The 22132-nt window shown below is 42.3% G+C and overlaps 3 protein-coding genes across 5 annotated transcripts; 1 reads left to right on the forward strand and 2 right to left on the reverse strand.

The window, feature by feature from the left end:
- Positions 1 to 4574: 4574 nt before the first annotated feature.
- Positions 4575 to 6943, reverse strand: LOC131265507 (dynactin subunit 4). The gene has a single exon (XM_058267781.1). The coding sequence runs from the start codon at positions 6840 to 6842 to the stop codon at positions 5241 to 5243; it is 1602 nt and encodes a 533-aa protein (XP_058123764.1). The 5' UTR covers positions 6843 to 6943; the 3' UTR covers positions 4575 to 5240.
- A 371-nt stretch (positions 6944 to 7314) lies between these two features.
- On the forward strand, positions 7315 to 8443 carry LOC131265510 (small ribosomal subunit protein uS15m). Its single transcript, XM_058267784.1, has 3 exons — positions 7315 to 7698; positions 7775 to 7970; positions 8045 to 8443. The coding sequence occupies exons 1-3, from the start codon at positions 7353 to 7355 to the stop codon at positions 8334 to 8336; spliced, it is 834 nt and encodes a 277-aa protein (XP_058123767.1). The 5' UTR covers positions 7315 to 7352; the 3' UTR covers positions 8337 to 8443.
- On the reverse strand, positions 8376 to 10654 carry LOC131265508 (SH3 domain-containing protein Dlish). 3 transcript variants are annotated; one of them, XM_058267783.1, is made up of 5 exons: positions 10391 to 10654; positions 9775 to 10151; positions 9308 to 9657; positions 9101 to 9184; positions 8376 to 8978 (listed from the first exon to the last, which is right to left on the reverse strand). In XM_058267783.1, exons 1-5 carry the CDS (start codon positions 10441 to 10443, stop codon positions 8814 to 8816), a joined length of 1029 nt encoding a protein of 342 aa, XP_058123766.1. In that variant the 5' UTR covers positions 10444 to 10654; the 3' UTR covers positions 8376 to 8813. The 3 variants fall into 3 exon arrangements, 2 of the variants coding, with proteins under 2 accessions (XP_058123766.1, XP_058123765.1); XR_009178273.1 differs by having other exon boundaries at positions 8376 to 8608; positions 8711 to 8978; positions 9101 to 10161; positions 10395 to 10654; XM_058267782.1 differs by having other exon boundaries at positions 9101 to 10161; positions 10395 to 10654.
- Positions 10655 to 22132: the final 11478 nt, after the last annotated feature.

Genomic DNA, 22132 nt, shown 5'->3' on the forward strand with positions numbered 1-22132 from the left:
TCGTGCTAAAGCATTTCGGTGTTTTCAAGTTCAAGTATTACGCATCTCCCACTTCGCGCAGAGTTGCGAAGACGAATTTTTCCTTGAGGAAGCTGCCTGTGCATCCTTGAGCTGATGTTCCGTTTTCTTGCCTGGTCGTTGACCGGCTTTGAACTGCTTGAAGACGACTTGATCCGGGGTGGAGCGCTGTGGACAATATACCTTCGAAATGGCCCATTCGTCTTTACTGTACAACACGTTTTAACGGTTTCAGATACGAGATTTTGCTGCCAAGTAACTCGAAGAAGTTGACGCTGAATTCTTTGCTGCGGATACAACTGTGGGTTCGCTGAAGAATGGCAGAGAAAAGGCGCGACATCAAGGCGGAAGTAAAATCATAACATTTAAGGGGAAAAGAAATGCCAAGAAAAATAAAATCCAACCGGGGAATTCCCAACAACCTTTCTAGGCCCATACAAGATGGTGTCTAGGGGTGACGCCTATCTTTGTTTTGATCCATTTGTCTGATAGCTGGCCAGGCGGTGCACCTCGCAGTGCCGGCAGAAAGAAATGAACGATCCTGACCTTCGGCCAGTGGCAAAGTGGTGTTGTATATCGTTCATCTATCGACCTTTTCTACCAAGAATCGAAACCATTTGCCGCTGCCACACAGACCGCGTTCCGCAGCGCGTTGTCAAATTTGACAACGCAGAAACTACTCGATTTGCTTGATCCTAGCGCGTTTTGCGTAGCCGCGAAACCTCTCGCTCTATCTCAAAGATGTCCCGTTCTACCGAAAGCTCTGATTTGTCTTTTCAAAACAATTCAAATATTCAACGTTAACTATAACGGACAACTAAACGGGTGTTCTAATATTCTCGTTTCAATGATAGCGAAACTGTATTAGGTCGTTATAAATTTACACTTATATATGCGACGTTATATTTTCCATTCTATGAAGACATTCTACAACGTTTACTGATAATGGTTTTTATATTGATAAGACGTGAACGAAAGGAAGGGATGGAGACGTTGTAGTCAAACAGGTGGCTAGAGCTATTGAAGGAATACATGGCGCAGACAAAATGGATCATTCTGGGAGAAATGTGTACGGCTGGTGGGAATAAGGAAAGGTGACCTTTCCAGAAGGATATAGGAAGGGACATAGAGAGGAATATGGGACAGGAGTTTTGGATCGTCAGTGGAGTGCAGGAGAAGTTGGGCGATGAAAGTAGCTTGAGTGTTCCGGTGGCGAGTCTGAATCGAGGATAGCCCCAACAATTGACACCGCGACTCGTAAGGCGGGAGGGAGGAGGCATTGCTGCCGAGAAGACGCCTCACCGCCAGACGCGTGAAGCGTCTCTGCACCCCTCCTAACCGTCCCACGGCAATGACACCTGTCAGGGTCCATACCACGGAAGCATACGCGAGCATCCGTCTGACCCAACAACAGTAAAGCGCCAGCAAGCAGCGCGGGTCCCGCACCTCCGACGCTAGGCGAGATATAAGCCTGCCAGCAGAAGGACAAGGTGACATCCAGCCACACCCCAAGGTCCTTGATAGCCGACACCCGCGACAAAGCTACCCTACCAATATAGTAGTCGTGGGTCACCCCAGCGGATCGACTGAAGGATATAACACAACAATTAAATGTGCAAAGCGGTTGAGGGATTCTTGAAGGAGTATGAAGTCGGAAGGAGAGGATATGGGAAGGAATAATTTTACATCGTCAGCATACAGCAAGTGCCCGTTATTAGGCACCACACCAAACACCCTCGCTGATCTCCATCAGGTTGCAAGTGTGGATGTCACAGGGGGTATGAGCAAGGCCCGTAGGGCCAGGGGCCACCGACTGAGCCTGGCCAACGAAAACGCTTGGACAGTGCATGGTGAAAAGTTTACAGAAGCCTTGAGGAGAGAAAGCGGTCTCTGCGGTGAGAGACATGGAATGGGAAAGGCGGGAGGAACCGGCACCCAGCGCGGATGTTAAAGTACCCCCAAACAAGAAAACACATCGATGGAGTTAAATAGTTTCTAGAAGTATTCCTTCCATCCTTTTCACCATTGTCAACACGGGAAAGTAAAATCAAATTAAGAAACATTTATTATTCACATGGAATTTTGGAATAATAAACAACTAAAAATATCGCGAATAATGAAAACCATCTTAACACGAACAATAAACAATAACATGGTATCGTTTATTGAATAATTAACTTCATATCAATAATTGTAACGTCCCTTTTTTTTAAATTGAAGGCATTTCTGGCGTTCAAAAAAGTGCTCGATCCAAATTTTTTGACAACGCGCTGCGTTGTCATTCCCATACAAAACGAAAAACCCACCATTTCTGGGTTGAATACTTGACGCGGTTTAAAAAGCTCTGGAGCGGTAGAGCTTGAGATGCTGCGGCAACCGCGGTGTGTGTGGCGTGCCCGATTCACTCCAGGCTGAACTTGAACGGTAACAAAATCCATCGTTATCCTACTGGTACCCGAAGAAAAAAGTATGACATAAAAACACCCCAAAACGCTAACCACTCTGATCGCAAGGACTTCCACTTCTGGGGCAGATCAATCATGGGCGAAAAAGAAAAAAACACCGATACATGCTATGTTGGGCCACACGGTGCCGTGACATTGTGCTTACGTGAAAGGTTTCACGACGTACCGGCAGACATGAGAAGGATCACCGCGCTCGGAGGAGACAGCCTCGGTTACATCGTTATGTTACGTTCGGTTTGCTCTATTTGTCGGTTTCGTTTATTCACGTCCCAAAAGCGAAGAGCAAAAGCTCGAGGACGAGTGCTTCGTTTAGTAGGCGAACATGTTTTTAATCGCACATAGACTAAAGGGAATCCAGCGAAATAAACTCTTCTACGATATCCCACGTTGCTTCCGCAATGTTGCTTTTCAATGTCATGTGAGTGGACAACATATTTTTCTACATTTCTCTTTTCCCCACTTCTACATTTACTTTTAAATAAGTATAATTTTTATTCTTTTTATATATTTATTACCTTGTTAGTGCATTAAATGTAGTATCATCAATAAGCCTTTTGTGGATTTATCGATTTTTGTAAATAAAATCAATGTTCTCCAATAATATTTGTTGAATAGATAGCATAGCTTAATTTTACTATTTAACCTCATCATGCTTCACACTTTCAACCATTAATTTCCCCAAAAAGTACTTGTTTAAATAAGAAACTCTTTTTAAAACTGAAACGATTTTTCCTATGAAAATTTCAATTTTAAATAGTAATATTTTCAAATAAGCGGAATATTCTGATGATACGCTTGAAACCGTTATTTCTATTAGTCAACTTTAAGAAATTATTTCTATTCGATCAATCCGGGTTGGACACATGTCCCTAAGTTGATATATATTTATGAGTTAATATATGAGTTAATATATAACTGAATGCCCGTCGATCTTAAAAAAATGTTCATGAATAGTATGATCATCAGCGCCATAGCGTCAGTTCGCGTTGCGTTAAAGTCATCACTGTCTAAAGCGATATACTAACGGTATTAAATATTAGTTAGTATCTAGTCAACGTGTTTTCAAGCTTGTTTTATCTGAATCCGGAAAATCCCAAAATCCTTGAAAAAAAAACATCCGGTTTCGGAAGATCTATTCAATTCATCGCAATAGACTTCCGACGCACTGTTGGCAGCTCAAAACGGGCCCACGATGTTGCGCGCCTTCTACATTTAGCGGGTCGATCTTAGACACGGTTAGCAAAGCTTCGATAAAATATAATATATTTTGATCGTAAACAAAGATCTTTACGCCAAACGGTTTGAGTAATAAAACTGGTATTTTGAGTTGTAACGATGATTTACGTTGATCGTTAATAAATGAATGCTTGAAAAGGCTGAAAGACTTCTCTTACGTATACAAGAAGTGGCTAAAAATTCTGAACCATGCTTCCACCTTAGTTTAAGCCACTATATCTCTTCTAACCATCAAGGGATCATAAGAGAGCCTACCGATCGTCCGGAGTCATTTGCCTTAGCCATTTCCAGCTTGCCGAAGTCTGGCGCATCTCTTTCGCTGCATGATACTAATATCGCAGAAATGGTTTCAGAACTGCTCAACCTAGTGTTTTTTTTAAATATTATATATTATATAATTTAAATATTTTATACAAAAAATTAACTCCAAGCTCTGCCCACATTTGAACGTAATAATAATAAACCGTTTTTCTAAAATAAATCAATACTGCAGCTACTATTACTATATAGCGCTTCCTGCATTTTCACAGCTCACATACGTGACCTAAAATATTTATTAAGTAATAGTTTCCTCTCCAGTACAGCTTTGAAATTTAGCCCATTTCTTGATACATTACTGGGTGATATTACTGGTCTCATGTTCTGAACAAGCCTGCACTGGTCCTATAAGCTTTTTTAACATTCCATTTTATAACCAGTTTACGAACTCCATTTTATAACCACAAGAAACGAACACAAAATGCGGCCGGATTTGTAATTTTAAATTTAGGCGATTCGATGATTGCAGGTAGATTGCAATTATTTATGAATCGTTTTAAGCGGAAGATGATAAAAATAAACTCAACTAGTTTGTGCTGTTTAGTTTCCGAATATTTTATTATATGTTTCATTACAGCTGCAAGCAAATTTTACTTTTTGATAACAATAACCCGCAAGTTCGGGGAACATTTTATACGATTTTTTTGGAGATAAATTTTATTCATTCCCTAACAAGAAAGTGTTAATAAAGAATTAGTTCCCGAACCGGCCTAACCTTCAGTACGACTGAGCGTAATACCATAGCTGCTTCAAACGAAGCCGATGGAAAACCTACAGCTTTGAACCGAACGACCTGGCAGATAAATATCGATGAAATAATCAGGAACAACCGAATGTATCCGATTCCAAACAAATTAAACCCTCGATACCATATGGGGATCATAATTTCTAGTGGAGCTAGCCTCAAGTGTTTTTGTTACCATATGATGACTTCGCTTGCTCCAACTAAAATTCTAATAATTCACATTCCAAATTCTCGTTTCCTATCTACTCTCGGTGATATTACAAAAAATTAAAGTGCTGGGTGCTCTTTTGCATAGATGCGGTACACACATAAATAAATGCTTAAACCCTACAGTTTGGTTAAATACAACTCGATTACATTTGGGCATCCGTTAAATTTAATAATGGTTATGATCATAATTTTAATAAATGATGGACTGTGAAAGAAGGAGAAAATAATTAAACATCGGTTAACGTTGCTCAATCCGTTCCAGATGGCAGCAGCTTGCCGAGATTGAGATAAATACGCGTTGTTAACGCCTGACGTTTCTGTTCCTTCGATGCAGAGACGCTCTTATCCCCGACCGTGTTGACGTAGGTGTACTGGAGTGAAAAGCCGACCACGATGTCTTCACCGGTCGGCACGTTCGATTTCGGTTGTACCCCAAGCTGAATGGCGACGTGGTTTGCCTTGCGCCATACGATGAACTTGGGCTCGTCCTGGTGCACTTGCACAACCTCATCAAACTCGATAGAATCATCGCGCTGGTTGACCGTGAAGCTGCTATCTGGCAGCTTGAGGATTCCGTTTACCGAGCGTTCAATCATTCGGGGTTCCTCCAGCAGCGATCCCTGTTTCCCCAGGCCCGGAACGGACAGTGTCATAGAGGAAACACTAGCCGTAGCACTCTCGATGGACGCCTTCAGCTCCTCCAGTATTAGCTTCTCTTCCTCCTCCGTTGGTAGATCCATGATGGTGATCGTCATTTCGTTGATGGTTGGGTTGGTGATGCGAAGAAGCAATGCTGCTTCCGGTCCTCCCACGCGTAGCGGATCGCAACGCACCAGACGCACGTCCGGAACGTGGTAAGCAGCAAACAGCGCGATGCGATACTTGATAGACGCCGGATTGTACTCCGATTTAATCACGTTGTGGTCGCACTGTCGACAACGCAGAGAGCGTTTTATCGAGAGCAGCTTGTGCTGCGGATAGAGCTGGTTGACCGAGGTCGACTGCTTGGCGGGTTGCGCCAGCCGCTGCTGTAGTGTGGTAACGGTTTTCAGGTTCACCGTTGTGCTAAACAGCTCGGCCGGCAGTTCTTCCACCTCGTCGCTGGCGACAGATTCCTTGATCGGAGTTGGTGTCGTTTTAAGTTGCACCTTCACATCGCTCCAACCCAGCTGCCGGCGGATCATAGACACCGTCAGGCCGGTACGGTCAGTCAAGCTGGGAAACTTGCTCTGCCTTGGTGTCTTACGGCGCCAAAGTTCCTGGCGCTCCTGCTTATCGTGCAGTACTATCGATTGGTAGTGCTCTAGTAGCAACGCAAAACGCGTCGCATTCGGATACTCCGGCTCTGGCCACTGACCAGTTGCCACACCTTGGTCCGGAATGCCAACGTCCCGAGAGTTCCAGCGGCATGTAAGGCATGCTAGATAGTACATTTTCTTCGTCACTTGTTTGCCACTAGGCGTATTAGACGGTGTTGCTGACTCTGAGGCCGGTTCCGCTTTCGTTGCACCCTTATTGTTGCCGCTCTCCTCTGCGGCTGGCGACGGCGATTCCTTCCCTTCGCCACCACCGGTCAGCGGCACGGTAGCTGTCGAGGCCCGCACCGACAACGTATGCTGGCAACTGGGACAGTTGAAGCAGGTATTGCAACGATTTCTGCGAATCTTGGCCTCCGACGAAGGGATGTTCTCCAGACAGTTCGAGCAAAAATGGGAATCTACTTCGTGGCAAACACAGAACCCACAACGCAGCTTCATGCAGTGTCGGCAGAAGTACAACTTAGTTAGAGGATTCAGCAAACCACAAACGCAGGCGTATTCCACCTTATTGAGTAAATTAAAGAACGCCATAGCGAACCGGACTTCTGGATTGGTAGTGAAAGCTAAACTCCTGCGATAGTTAGTTTTCAATTTCTTCACGAGTCACGGAAAACAATACCAGAAATGGTTTGATGATCTAAACTCAATGAATGTAGGTAGGTCCATGATGTGTTTACGTCAACCAACGGTGTCAAGACATATATAACACTTAAAAGGGTCGTATAATCTAGGAAATGTTGATATCGAGGATAGAAAAATCGATCCACGTGTTCGCGATTGTTTTAGCTATACACACTTGTGGTAGAGTATGCTATGTATTGCCGATTACGAATAAAATATAAACAACTCCAAGGAATGAGAATCGAATGGTAATCGAAAGTTTCCAGTTGTTTACCTTTTATGTAGTTTATTTCCGTACTGTCAAACCTTAATTGTCCACTACCAATAGACTTCAACAACTTTGGTTCTGGTTTCATTATTTTCTTCGTGTGTTGCGCAAAATCCCATCGTGGTCACATATTTCATAACAAACATACTAAAATGAACGCGTTAGCAAAGCTTAAAACGATAGCCCCTGCCGTAAACCAAATCGTTCGTTCGTACGCACTCAAGTCGGATCTTAAAATCAAATGGGTACGACCAGAAAAAATACCCTGTTACAAACCGGAAAAATCCGGGGACCTGCAAGCCCTGCCCCAGTACGCCGGTACGGAGTTGATGAAGGATTTCCGTGATTCGAAGGAGCTGGAAACAGCCAACGAGCATGTGCGCAATCTGTTCACTCTGGAGCACAACCGACGAAAGGAGATGGTGGAGAACTTCAAGGAGGATATGGTGCGGAGGGTCTACCGACACGAACTTGACTATGGCTCGATGGAGGCCAAGTGTAAGTTAAGTGGTACTGGTTAAAGTTTGATTTCGTTAAGATGATTCAATTTTATTCGCCATTTTTTTCCTTCCAGTGGGTCTCATGACGGCACGCATTCGAAGTTTGCAGGAGTACATGGAAAAGTTTCCTCGCCAATCGGTCGTCAAAGTACAGCTAAAGGAGCTGATCGACAAACGGAAGCGCTACCTTCGATACTTGCGCCGATGGGACTACCGTAGGTTCGAGTACGTTTTGGAAAAGCTGGATCTTGTGTACAAGCCATACCCTACGTAAGCGATCCTGATTTATGACTCGGCGTTGATGTGTTTAGCTCAATGTTTATCCCACTCTTTTTCATCCTTAGACACTTTCACTGGATCACCCGTAAGGATTCGCTGCGCAAACTAACAACCATCCACTGCGACCAGATTAAAGACAAACGACTCGACGAGTACCGGAGGCAGCTCGAATCGGAGCAGCTGGATTTTCTGGAGAAGAAGCTGAAAACGTTGGAGTTTGTGCGTCAGGAGCAGATCGAGTGTCGCGTTCCGGTGACTGTTACGCCGGATGAAATCAAAGCGGTCCGGAAGCGTTATGATGAGCTCTTACAAAAACGGGCCGCACTAGCAGACAGTTTAAAGGAATCGGAAGAATGATAATTTCTAATAAACCAAGTCGTTTTGTAGATCCAACTGTTTTGTTTTACCAACATATATTTTTTTTATTTTAAAATACATCAATACAAATAAAGTTAATAGGCCTATGTTAGCGCGCTTGCATTTAATACTACATAAAAAACCAAACGTTTATGTTAAAACCGTATATGCTTTGCAACCCGCACGGGGAATGTATCTTTCCGTAAATGTCCCAGAGGAACATCGACAACGAAACGGTAATCTGCTGCAGTCTTAAACCCGAACACTGGAATCTACATTCCATGGAAGAAAAGCGACGTCGCGGGACGTCACCGTAAGAGAGTATGAATGATGGATTACTGCTGCTTGGGTTTACAAATAAATTAAAATCTAACCATTATTAAGTCAGCGGCACTCCGCCTTTCTAGGAGCCGTTTTGTGAGTGTGATTTCCGGTACTTATTAGCGAACCGGGGGTTTCCCGTGGCAGTTTAATCTGCTACAGGCTGGTCATGGCTGGCGGACGGGCGTACGCTTTGGGAATGAAACCGTACTTGCGGGTTTTAGGTGCATACGCCCACAGCCACCCGTCGACGGTTTGATTGTTGAGGTCTGCGTAGATCCAGTCCCCTCTTCGCACACTTAAGTCATCGGGTGCTTGCGCCTGAAACAAGGAGATAGTAAGGAGGGAGTCGTTAATTTAATTTGAAAAGTTTTTGGATTGCATATTTGTTAATTTAAATTTCAATAGAACCTTTAATTCGGTTGCATAGTTAAAAGTCATACCTTATAGTCATAGAGCATAACCAATTCTGTTCCATGGTAGCGTAGATCGTCCGATCCGATGCCGGGCTGCTGCTGATGCTGCTGCTGCTGATGTTGAACCTGCTGCTGGTGCTGACTCGCGATGGTCATGTTGCCACCACCACACCCACCATTCATCGCCTGCAGGTTGTTCACATCGTTGGCGATCGATCCCATTACATTATTTACACTGCCACCTCCGCCCTGCTGTCCCTGTTGCTTGCCTGCTTGTCCTTGGAGAATGTTTTCCGCCGGATACACGAATCCGGACGGAATGAAACCCTCCTGACCGTCGCTCCTTACGATCCAGAACCATTCTGGATCTTCGCGGTTCAGGACAGTCACAAACTCTCCCCGCTCGACCGAGACATCATTCTCGTCGCGAGCTATGAACGTATACAGCACTATGTACCGGCCGCTTGGGTCCTTGGCGAAGGGCAAGAAATCTGGCTCTGAGCTGAGACTCGCCTGCGAGTGTTTCAGCGCGTTCGTGAGCAAACCTGGACCACTCCCATCGTCCAACACATCGATACTGATGTCTGGCATTCCGTCCGTTAGGTCGGAGACCGTTCCACCGACCACGACTCCATTGCCACCGACTACGCCGCTCCCGACCACCATCCCACCAACACCCGTTGAACCAGGCCCGCCGGCACCATTTCCCAGCCCATTGCCCATCATCGTCGAAACGTCTCGTGGTAGCTTCTTCTTTATGGCCAGGTCGGCCAGCTGTGTGTTGAACGGGGCACAGTACGAGTGAGGGATAAAACCTTCCTGTCGCGTGTCTTGTCCGATCACGTACACCCAGTCGTTTTCGCGGTACAGTATGTTCACGATCTGACCCCGCTTTACCTCCAGCTCGTCGTCGACGCAGGGTGTGAAGTCATGTAGCACCACCATCTTGCTATCCGGGCTGAGCCCGTGCTCCTTCTCGATACCGACCCGTACCAGCGTCTCAATGCTAGCCGACCCAGTGATCCGACCCATGCCATGATTCAATCCGAGACTACTCGAAAGATCCTTATCGATGTCGCTTCCGATAGCTAAAATACGATCGCATTGGAGAAAAGCAGGTCACAAATTAATTTGTACTCATAATGTTTGAAGGAAACTTTCATCATGCAGAATCCAGCAACTGCCACGATCACCAAAAGATCAATCACTCCAACAGGTTGCTGCGGAATCCAAACGCACCACACCGCGCCTACGTCTTCACCAGACACACTTACTTCCACCAGCGAGAAGGCACAACAAGCATAACTCAAAACATACTTACGTTTCTTCTTTTTCCCACGGCGAATACGAACGGGACAGAGGAATGCCATTATGGGGGCAGTTCGTTCAGCGATTCACGAACGCCTAAATTGCCAGCGCACAGATTGACCGCAAGATCACTTATTTCGCTGCGTTGTGCATCGTTTCGAGATCGCCTACGGGATCGATGCAATGTGTATTGAACCACAGTAGCCACGCGAATCCCCTGGATTCCCGTGCCAGCAAAGGAATTTTATTTTTATGGTTTGCTGCGTGAACGATCGTCTGCCTAACCTGGGCTGTACACAGGATTTTGACTGACGATCGCTCCCGTTGCGTTGAAGAGGGATGCCAATGGTATCGTGCTTCTTAGAATGAAACAGAGATAGCATGAGACTGTCAAAAAATGAACTACAGAACTGATCATGTACAGGGTGATTAGAAAGTTTAGCTATAAAAAAGTAGTAGTTCTATTATGGTACCAATTAGGTCGAATTTTGTTTGCCTAGGTTTCTTTTGTGAAAATACACTCGCTATATGATTTTCAACAGTGATGAATTTTAATTCGTTTTAATATTTATGTGAGATTCATACAATTAACTAAACATAGGCCCATATTATAGTTCAGAAAGGCTCCTACCAAGGTCTAGGTAAGAACATTGAACTAAGAAAACATTTTAATTACTTTATTAATCATTTTTACATTCTATTTCATTTCTCTTAAATGCCGATTTTGATTAACTACTGCAGCAACTTTACTATCCCGGCATTCATTTTAAATATTTACTACGAGTGAGTAAACAAATTATGAACATACTGTCAAAATATTTTCACGTCTCTTGCATTTCACATTGCAGAACCTTGCTCGTACATAGACTTTGATTTTACGCACAATTCACGGTTCTCTAGCTTCGTTGCAAGACGTGCGAAAAATTAACGCAGTTGTGTTGATCCAAAATATTTGCAAGCAGCATAGGAGTGTGACCCATTGTAAGCGCGATTGATTAGCAATATGATAGCGATTAAAATCCGTGTGATTTGGTAGCACGTTTGTGGGAGTTTCTTGAGCTCTAGGCGACCCTCTTATCGCCCAGGCGAACGGGTGTGGAAGTGCATATCGATTTGATGGCCTCGGTGAAAAAGGCGTGAAAAGTGCCCTAATACAGTTTGTGAAATCCGGCCCTGTTCTGTGGAAGGTTTTAGTTTTTGTGTTTTGTGAAGATTTCATTTTCCTCAAAATTTCCCGATTTCGGGTCGAATGGTCCGAAGTGTTGGCGATAGAATATCGATGGAAATAGACCGCACCCGCTCCACCCTGGGATGGTAGTTGTTTTTGACTATTGTATATCCGGAGTCTTTCTTTCAACGTCGTATCGAGCAATAATTGAGTTGTGTTTGGATAAATCTTAAAAATAACAGGTAAGTGCTCTTCCATATTTTTGTCATAATGTTTTGGATATGGTATATAATGCAATTCTTTCTCAACTTGTAAGGGGTGTAACACATAGGTCCACTTGCAGCAACACATAAGCAGGCTTATTGAATGAAACCCGTAGCCAAGAAAAAGTGTTTGTTGAAAAAATATTCTTCAGGGATGCGTGATGTTGATAGATTATCTTTTTGGTTTCATTCGACAACCTTACAATTAGAAAAATAATTGCAAACAGATTATACTATGCAAACATTGGCACATCTTCTACTGTGGGGAAAAAACCATTGCGCAATTACGCCAAATTCAACACACCAAATTCGCCTCGTTGCTCTAACTTATAGCGGCATGTTTCCACGAGGTTAATGATCGTTTTCGATGAGGCGTTGCTGTATCGAACCGACGGAAAGAAAGTTGCATCTGCTCTGCACACCCCTTTGTGTCAACCTCCACCGCGATTCCGATCGTCGTTTATTCCGCTTACCGATCTGACCATGGAACTGTGCACGGAGCACATAACCTCGCGCCGAACCGTGCGTATGTGGAGCCTTAACTTTTACTTCTATTTTTAGCAACAAATCATTTTGGCTGCACAACACACAAAAATGGTCACAAAAAAGCATGCCGTTCAAACGCGAAGAACCATGTAAACAGCCTGTTGTACGGTGGAGCAGATACGGCGCGGCTAGTGTGTTTTCGTCTTTTACCTCATGCGCCATTTGTTGGGCTGTTCGGTGGAGATGTTAAAGGTACAACAAGGCACCGACCGATGTTGTTGAGAAAACCATTTTGTTCCGGACAGATCAACTGCTGATGCAAAGATCAACTAATGGGGATTACCACAGAAAAACATTCTCAAAGTGTCCATTTAGCGCGTTCTTTAAAGCTATCATTTTTGACGATTAGACTTGCAAGGCCGCATAGTAAAACCAACTGAAAATGGTTTCTAGTACAGGGAAATAAAATATACATACCAGGTTTGAGGCGTAGTTGTGCCAGTGATCGATTTTGGTCTACAGCCAATGAGTTAAGCTATGTTAAATGAGATGATTAGAAAAACTCAAAACTGTTTCGCTCAGTAATGAAATATGGCTTTTCGATCTCAATGCTATGCAATGCAAGTTATTATTCATAAATACCCCTCCATTTTCAAACGATGGCTCCAGAGTAATTAGCAACAGAAACACAACTGATAGCGTCGTTTATATTTAGCAAATGTTTTTTTTTCTTCACTATCGCCCCAACACCTTTCCTGTTTGCTATCTTAGAACTGCGCACGGAGGCTCGTCTGTTGCGCCGAGCCGTCATTGGCGTCGGCATCGGTCAACGTAATCTCGGTAACGCGAATAGATGGACGCGTTCCGACTACGACCGCTTATGTCGCCTGATTCTCTTGGTGGCTACGAAACAGCTCAAGGACTTTTACTTTTCCACTCGCCCTCCTGCGGCCTGCATCAGCAGCCTGCCGTAAAGCTCCAACGTTTGCGCTTCAATGAATCCGCGCAAGATAATTAAAGATTCTCTTCGCGTAGCAACGACCTTCGTTCCTTTTTCTTCGAATATGATCGCGCGAATCGAAAAAAATATATGGGAAGTTCATTGGGTACTGCATTCGATTGTGCGTTGCTCGATATTTTCCATTTGTTAAGGCGCAATTAATTCTCAATTCACAAAGCTAACTGCCATGTAACGTCCCATAGACTTTCTTAGTTAACACTAGAATCCAAATTGCTGTCATTTTGAGTACTAAGCAAATTTGTTTTTGAATATGTCGAAAACGGTTAATCATTGAATAAAAATACTTTTCTTAAAATCCGTAGCTTCATTGACGAAAACAATATTATAGGAATTAAATATCATAGGAAATTAAGTTGAAAATAATTCCGAACTGGCCTTTGTTGCTTGTTGCATCGACCTAGCGAAATGATGGAGAATTGTATCAAAATCCCAAAAACGCCAATAGTTAGTCAACAAATATAATAAAATCTAGCTGTTTACGAGTTCGAAAAATCTTTAAAAATGACGTTGAGTTACCATTTGTAAAAAAGCGGTTGAAAAATACTGCTTAAAAGCATTAAGGCAAGATTCCGAAGCAATGTATTCTAGTGTAAATATGACTTACACACACATGTAATTACCTGATGCTGGCCGCTTCGGTGCTCTTGCTTCTCAATATCCGTCTGATAAGCTAAATTGTTTAGATTGTTGAGCGACCCATTCATGATCGGGCCAAATTGCTTGTCTAGCAAGGCATACAAGTAAAGCAGGTCGCTGAGCTGGCTACAAGGGTGAACATGTAGAAATTGTTATGATGTTTATTTATTTATTTTCATGTTATACAGCCATAGTACAAACTACGTTCGATATTTTGTCTTTACTTTGGTTTGTGTTTTCCAACCCTATCAATGCCTATCGGATAAAAATAACCTACCCCTAGATACAGTGGTGCGTCATGCTGCATATTAATTCTTCCGCTTTGTTTTGCATTTATTTTGAGTTGCATAGCGCGGAAGGTAATGCACGGTGAAGGTCGATGCTTGAGTTTTACCATTGTATCAAAATATAGCGCCAAGAAGGCTGAAAAAGATTTATCTAGAAAATAATTAAACAAAATAACAACTCTTTCAACTCAAATTCAACATTTCTAAATTGCGACATTTTTGAGTAAAATTATTATTTCAAGTAAGATATATTAACTTCTTCGCTTACTTTATTTTAAAGGTTGAAACTATTTTCCAGCAATGAATTGAGTTAAAATGTATACTTAAAGTACTAAGTTAAAAAGTACAATTAAAGTATAAGTTATTTCGTTTCGGGGGTCCGCGACAGCCGAGCGGTAGCGCCGGTTAGAAAATCGGCCCATGAGCGCCGGGGCTCACCACCTCGACGGCGTGGGTTCGAATCCCAACCGAGACCGGACCCTCCCCTGTACGAGAGGACTGACTATCCACGTACAACAGGGAAACAAGTCTCGTAAGCCCTTAACGGGGCAGGCATGACCAAGAGGTCGTTACGCCAAGAAGAAGAAGTTATTTCGTTTGTATCCTTATTTCGTCGCTGATCCTTATCTTCGTACGACGATTTTTCATGTGCTCTTTTGCGGTTTCCTCCGCCTAGCAAAGGATGCTTGAGACATATGCCTTCAGCACACTTTTGGGTGTTGTTGCCAAAAAACAAATTTTTTATTCGCCATATTCATTTAGAAACTAGTAGTCTTCGTTTGATCATCAACCTTTTGCCAAAAAATACCGCCTGGTATGCCGTAAACTTATGATCGCTTAAAAGTTTCCGTGAATCGTTGTTTCCTTATTTTTTTTTGCGAAGTAACAGTAATTAATTGGTCTTAATGTTCGAGTGCAATGTGCCTTGAAGGTTATAATACCGATTCTCGTCATTTGCATAGTTTCCAAGTCATTAATAGATACATCGTTGAAGCTGAAACTGTAAATGGATTTTTTGAACGTATTTTCGTGTCTAGTTGCTTTATTGTTTTTGTAGAAGTTTATTGTTCGTTGCATTGCAATGAGAATTGCTTTTCACTTTTTTAAGTTTGATTTTGAACTCATGTTTAAATTACAGAATTGCCTTTTGTATGTAACAATGTTTTCTTGCGAAATATTCAGCTGTTCAAAAATTGAAATTAGTACGAACTTTATTTTAGGAATGACCAATAAAATGAATACCTAGTTTTTAAATCCAACACAAAGATAAAAACGAAATTGTTTATGTTTAGTTCCATCTATAGAGAGATTAATTCCAACTATAATATATTGACTTAGATTTCTATCAACAAGGCTTATTGATATATGTTTACAATTGAACCTAATATATGCTGATATGGTTTTCAACCATGCAAAACATAAAATTACACTTTGCTCTGAATGACTGAACCGTGAATTGCGTCAATGGATGAAAAGATATCTATTTAGTCTTTTGACTTTATTGTTCCCTTGATTTGAAGATGGACAGTATTGATTATTGAAAAGCAGAAATAACAAATTTTCGCGAACTGTCTCCTCACCACTCTGATTAGCTGAGAACCATTTGTTTTTACAAGCATTCCCTTTTGTACCTACCCTTGTCACTGCTAAGGAATTAAATTAAATTCATTAAATTTCTTCAGCACTGTGTACGCAACGAGAGTAGTTTATCTAAAACTCAAACATTTGTCCTCGTTTACTCGTTAGCAGTTTAATTTTGACTTATGCATCCAATCCACAAGCATAGTGATATTTATAAGAAGTATTTTCTCCAATGTGCCATTACTTTTTCCAAAGCATTTGATGGTTTGCGTCAAACGGAACGTAAAACATTTCATTCGTGGTGCAACATTACGTCATTCGGTGCCACGATCATGTGCTAACATGTTTCTGATTTGCATATTCTTTCACAAATTCCAGCGCATGGACCACAAGAACCGGTCGAAATGATCGATATAACGTCTGCGTCAGTCCTGATGAGACTTTCCTGAATATACGCTATATAAATCGTACCGTTGGAGTTCTGTACCTACGTCACCAATAAGCATGTTTAGCATTTGCCGGTCCATTAGGATAATGGTTAAAATCTTCCACATTTTCTTTACATTATATTATACAACAATGAGTTATTATATTTCGCTTCAACAAGTGATCAACTAGTAATTTGCTCAAATATTAAGGAAGTAAAAGTGGAAAGATGTTCCGCTATGTTTGCCTGTCTTACGTACGTTTTCTACAATCGGTTCAGTAATCTTTTCTAGTGCCACAACCCGAGCTATCCTGAGCATTATTGAGTTTCCTTTCTATAAGAAACCTCTAGTTCATTTTAGTAGTCCAAGGATAATTGTCCCTTTCTCTGCTTCCTTCTAGCAGAAACACAAAGAAAGCATAGAAATGACAATACAGCGAAATGATTAGTCAGTTTCACTTTAGATTCAGTGGCATTTCGTTTTTCATGACGTCTCTGTTTTTTTTTCCTATGTCCTTGGCTCAATTTTTAAGTTATAAACGTAGCATCGTGGAAAGTTCAGGTTGGAGTGAACAATGGTAACCGGAAAAAATAGTTAATGCAAGCTACGAGGACAGACGTCACATAAGCTTCAATGCTGAATGTAGGACGCTCATGGAGACTTTATGTGTTTATAGTTGGGAAGTTTTCCTTATTTTCTACAAACTATTTTGCGAACGCAACTTTATCGGAAAGGAAAGAACCTTGACTACATAATCCTTTTTCTTGAGGTTTTATCGTCTTACCCTTCTATAACATGTTGTTACAGCGTGTAATAGTTACACCGGGATGAAATATTTTCCAATTTCGAAGGTTTTGAACGAATCATCGAAAGAGAAGGGTCCATCTAGAAGTTTTCAGATCTTGTTTACCTTTCCTATTTCGAGCGATAGTCAATTGCACGTCGAACGAAAGAACGGGCAGATTCCATCTCCAAACAGCGCCGTTTTGCGCACACTCGCGTTTATCGATTATGCAACCGAATATCTGCGAGAGCCACGCAACAAATCGTAATTCCCTCTTCGAAAAGAATAGAAGTTGGCAATGGCTCACAGTCCCAGTTGCTGAACCTATGCTTCCCCTTTCGCGTAGCACCTGTATGAATGAAATTGAAAAGCTCCGACGGGCTGCCTCCATCCAAACTCCAACACCAAGAGAGCTTACGACCGATTCATGTTTGTTTCCTAAATGGCATAGCGGCCGCCAAAGCGTCGTCGGATGTGGCTAGAACCTTTATTTACCTCGCCGGGAGTGTCGGTAAGCTAGCACATATTTACGAACGAGGTACAACGACGATCGACAAAACATCGCAATATCTGATGTTGTTTGAAATAGGTGGGTGGACGTATGCATGCATTTGTTCAGGAGAAGCATTGTTATCGTATCCTTTATTCTCTAAATAGTATTCCGTCGGTGTGAATGAAACATAAAGATGTTTAATATGTAAACTTTTAATTATTTTCATGTTCTGTGGAAAAAGTCTTAAAAATGCATTCGCTAACTTGTTGTAAATGCGCTTGATTTACCCTAAATTTTAACGTTCTTGTAGATTGGGTAATGAATCTATTGCGCTGAAGGTTTTCTGATGTAATCGTCGTGCGGTTTTTGTGTCATTTAACATCGACAGAAATGAAATGTTTTTCGACATTCATCCGACTTTCAATAGCACGTGATAGAAATAACATGTCTACGTAAACCGCAGCTTACATGTCTCGAACCTACTTCCTTAACACGTTGACTGCCACAGTGCGCGGGTTACAACAGCAATCCACATCAGCCCTTTACACTAATCTAGTAGTGAACCTATGTATATGGTTTGATCAATTTTATAATCACAGTTTATCAAAAATGGTTGTACTAAAACAGTGCTGCAGTGAACGTGTTAAAAACAAATTCACTCCACACAATCAAATATGTTCACCTACGGCGCTGCCAATTTTCTTCTCGAATGTAAACAGAACATCCACGAAGTCCTACAACAATGGAAAATTGAAAGTTTCTCCGTCTTCTCGTTTACTGGTGTTAGTAGTCCCGAAAAGCTTCGGTAGCGTAGGGGAAAATCATTTGCACATTCCACGAACAGAACGATCCCGCAAAGTAAAAAGCTTTCGCAGTTGTTTTCCGTTCCGTTCGCTCTATCTCTCACCATTTCCGGAGAATAGACCCCCCCCCCCCTCCCCCCCAAAAGGCGTAAATACGACAGGTCCTGCCCAAGGCAGGAGAAGGATCGTGTATGGCCAAACGCTATACGAGCTACTCCAAAATACTCCACCAGCAGGAGCAGCGTCGTGGCTCGCGAAAAAGAAAAGCTAGTCATTACGTTCGAACCAGTCACGGAAAACAGGTCGCTCTTTTTTCGCTGGACCAAAGTCCCAGAAGTGAACGAAGTCAAAGGTGTAGGATTTGGAACACCAAGTTTCATTAGCAAAGAGCTGTTGTGAAGGATTACGATGGATATTTCAAATGCTGCATGGAAGAAATAAAATCATCTTCGACAATCGGAAGGTTGGTTGAACAAGGTAGTAGAATAGGTCAATAGGTCTGATGCAATTTGTGATGAACGGAAGTGCCCCCTGAAAATTTGTATTAGCAAGTGTGTGCCAACTAATTCTTGATTAAAATTCCACACCGTCGCGGGTAACAAAAGAAGTGTGTACACTTTCTTGTCAAGGAAGCACAGTCCTCGAGAACAGCACTAAGAACTAAAATTGACTGCCCCAGAAGTGGAATTGATTTTTTCAGCTTTCTGCTCCAATGCAGTGGTGACGCCGTTAGAGAAGCCAAGAAAATTGCCACGGGAGAACAACAGAGAGCTACGATTCAGCCCTCACGGGAGAGTGAGAGAAAGAATCGCAAACCGAACCGTGTGAGAGTGCGAAAGTGAGCGCATTGGAAGGAAACCCGCTGGAAGGATATACTAGCCAAGCCAGCAAGGATGTTATAAAGTGCTCTTTACTCTTTCGTTGGTACTTGTGGGTGTGTATGCCACCATCCCGGAACAGTGCACAAAGAATGCCACTTTTAAGCCCGTTCCCAAAGTTGCGTGTTTTGCAAGTCGACAGCTAAAAATAGTTCGTCAAGCAAGAGGAAATTCAATTTCTACCGAGTGGTCAATTATTCGAGGTGAGAGTTTACGTCAACCGTGCAAAAAGAATAAGAAATCAGGTAAATGTTGACCTTCTACTCTCGTGGGAAATAATGCTAATATGCTATTTGCATGTTATTCGCGTAGTGGCTTCAACGGATAGTTTAATTATACTTCGTTCCGTTGGAAGCGCCATATCGTTGTTTATTTCTACAGCGGTAGTTATATTTTTTTTGCGAGCGCAGACACATCGTTATTTCTTATATTTATTTATGGGCTTGTCTGGACGTTTAAATTGCCGATCTAGGGGAAAATTAGAAAACCTTTTTCATACGCACTGGTAACTATCTTTTGCTTAGTATTGCAGTGAAGAATCAAGAAAAATTGTATTGTTTTTAAAGTTGGTAAAATAACACATTTCTTTCATATTTCAGAAAATTAAATCTCCATGAGAGGTTTGTTCTTAATATCCTACGTTATCTACATCTGGTCATGTTTTTTCGCACGTTGGTAAACATATTTATCAGCCTTGAAACCAGTGCCCGAAAACGGGCAACAAACCTATTTGCTGCTCATAACGCGAGACCTGTTTGTGGCCATACCCGACCTAAGTCACGTAGGCCTTGGTAATACCAATCATCCCCGACGCGTCATTTAGAATACGAACGGGCGCGGAGAAGAGATCCATCTTAGACAGCTACATTACATAAAGCTTCAGTTATCTCAGAGCATTTCAGGGCGCTCGAGCGTGGGCTTGGTTTGGTTTCCACGATAAAAGAGGGTGTGAGAGAATGAGAAAACAACGTCGAGGTCCCCCCCGACGTGTGACCCGTAAACAAACTATCTCAGTGGTAATGTTGTGTACATGATTTCTATGCTACTAGTCTACTGAGTCACCGCACGAGTCCTCCCGGCCGTGTGATGACATGCTGTGGCCTGTAAGTCGCTCATTTTGCCGAAAATCGTTTCCTCCAGGCGATGAAATTGGGCCGCCTGGCCGCCATGCGTTTATGTGTCTGTGTTTTGTGAAAAAAAAATCATTCGTCGCACCCCGAACGAACGTTGAACAAAATCGAGGTGAAAGCGAAAGTATCCGCCGAAATCGCAGCGGAAAATTTAACTGCTCCAAGAAGGGTGCCGTCATCGAGTTTGGTCCGGAAAAAAATTGACGTCCCTTCAACGGTAACTTTGAACGAATCCTCCCCCACCTGCTTCATTGTCCTCCGAGCAGCCGTAAAACGTTCGATAAACGTCCTTTATGGCGCCGTCCCTCGGTACGGCGTCACCAACGTTTTTGTTTTACATTAGCTCACATCCTATGGGGCGCCATCAACGTGGAGGGAGGACTGAGAAAAACACTGCCGGTGGCACGATGTTCTGAAACGCAAAAAAGTTTCAAGGCCACTCCAAAGTTGTGAGCTGTGGGAGTTTGGTATGGCTGGTCCACAATATTGCTGTTCTAGTGAGTCTTCTACCATCGTTGGTTTTTCTTATTGCGTCAATGCCAATATCGGATAGTAAGAAAGTTGCATCAAAACCTAATATTATTAAATGATTCACATATTGTTGGTAATACCATAGACATATGCTGTCTATTTTATTCTTGTTAAATCTGTTCTTGTTGTAAAAAATATTTTGTTCAGGGATGCTATTATAGTGACACAAGCATCGGCGTCTTCATTATGACTACCAACTGTTCGAAAAGAGGAATGTTATGAAGTTACTTAAATTCTTCTTATTTTATGAAACCAATAATTATATTGTCTAGAAACGGTGAAAATAAAAAAATAGAAGGAAACTTCAGGGGACTAGTTATACTATCCAAAAATCAATCTGATTGTTCTGAAGTTGCGACAAAAGAACTTCCAGATCAACAACTCTTTCCTGGTAATGTTTACAGAAAAATTACCGCGTGAATAATTAAGCATAAAATAAACTTCCTCCGAAGATATAGTCCCACTAAAGTATTGCGAGTTGCCGCCCGGATAGTGATTAAAATTCTCTCGTCTTCGTAAACACAGCCCGATAAGATACGCCACCCACCGTCCCGCTTTGAGTATTTTCCTCATCTGTATTAGCTGTCCGCAACCGTAGTAATTAACGATTACTGCATTTGATCAATTTGGTTCTGATAACAACAACCGTAGCCCTGGGGTGGCGTCGAGACAGTTCTTTTTTTTGCGTGGGGTTTCCCCCGTATCATAAAAATTAACGGAACTCCAGTGGTTCGACTTAGATTGTATTTTTGTTCAATAAAAATCTACAAGATACGTACGCTTCAGCACGCTTCGCTTCAAAACAGCTGTTTAAGTGATAAGCGACTTCTGGATCTTTTTTATAATTCTCAACAGCTTGCGACACTTTGTACAACATTGACAGGAAAAATAAATAATGATAATAACATGCTTAGACACTCGTTTTCCGATTGTGGACCGATTAAGTCATTGATGCGTCATTGAGATGGCACGCTTCGCTGATTTAGCTCAAGTTGATAAAGAACTTGAGACTCGAGCTCGTTACGTTTCATTAGCTTTATTGTGTTCTGCCGTTGGCTTCTTCCTTCGACCCCCCCCCCTTTATTAATATTGATGTAATCATAGACAAGCAAAACGAGTTCCATACTCAACGATTAGTCAACGTAAGAATTGCATCGAAAGTTTGCGAGCATTGTTGCTCTACGATGCGGCTTTGGCGTTCATGCGATCCAGACCACTTTCCATTCTTAAATTGCTCCATTACCGTTATGACACATAGTAAC

Source organism: Anopheles coustani, chromosome 2 (assembly GCF_943734705.1).
Source record: "Anopheles coustani chromosome 2, idAnoCousDA_361_x.2, whole genome shotgun sequence".
NCBI classification, from domain to species: Eukaryota; Metazoa; Arthropoda; class Insecta; order Diptera; family Culicidae; genus Anopheles; species Anopheles coustani.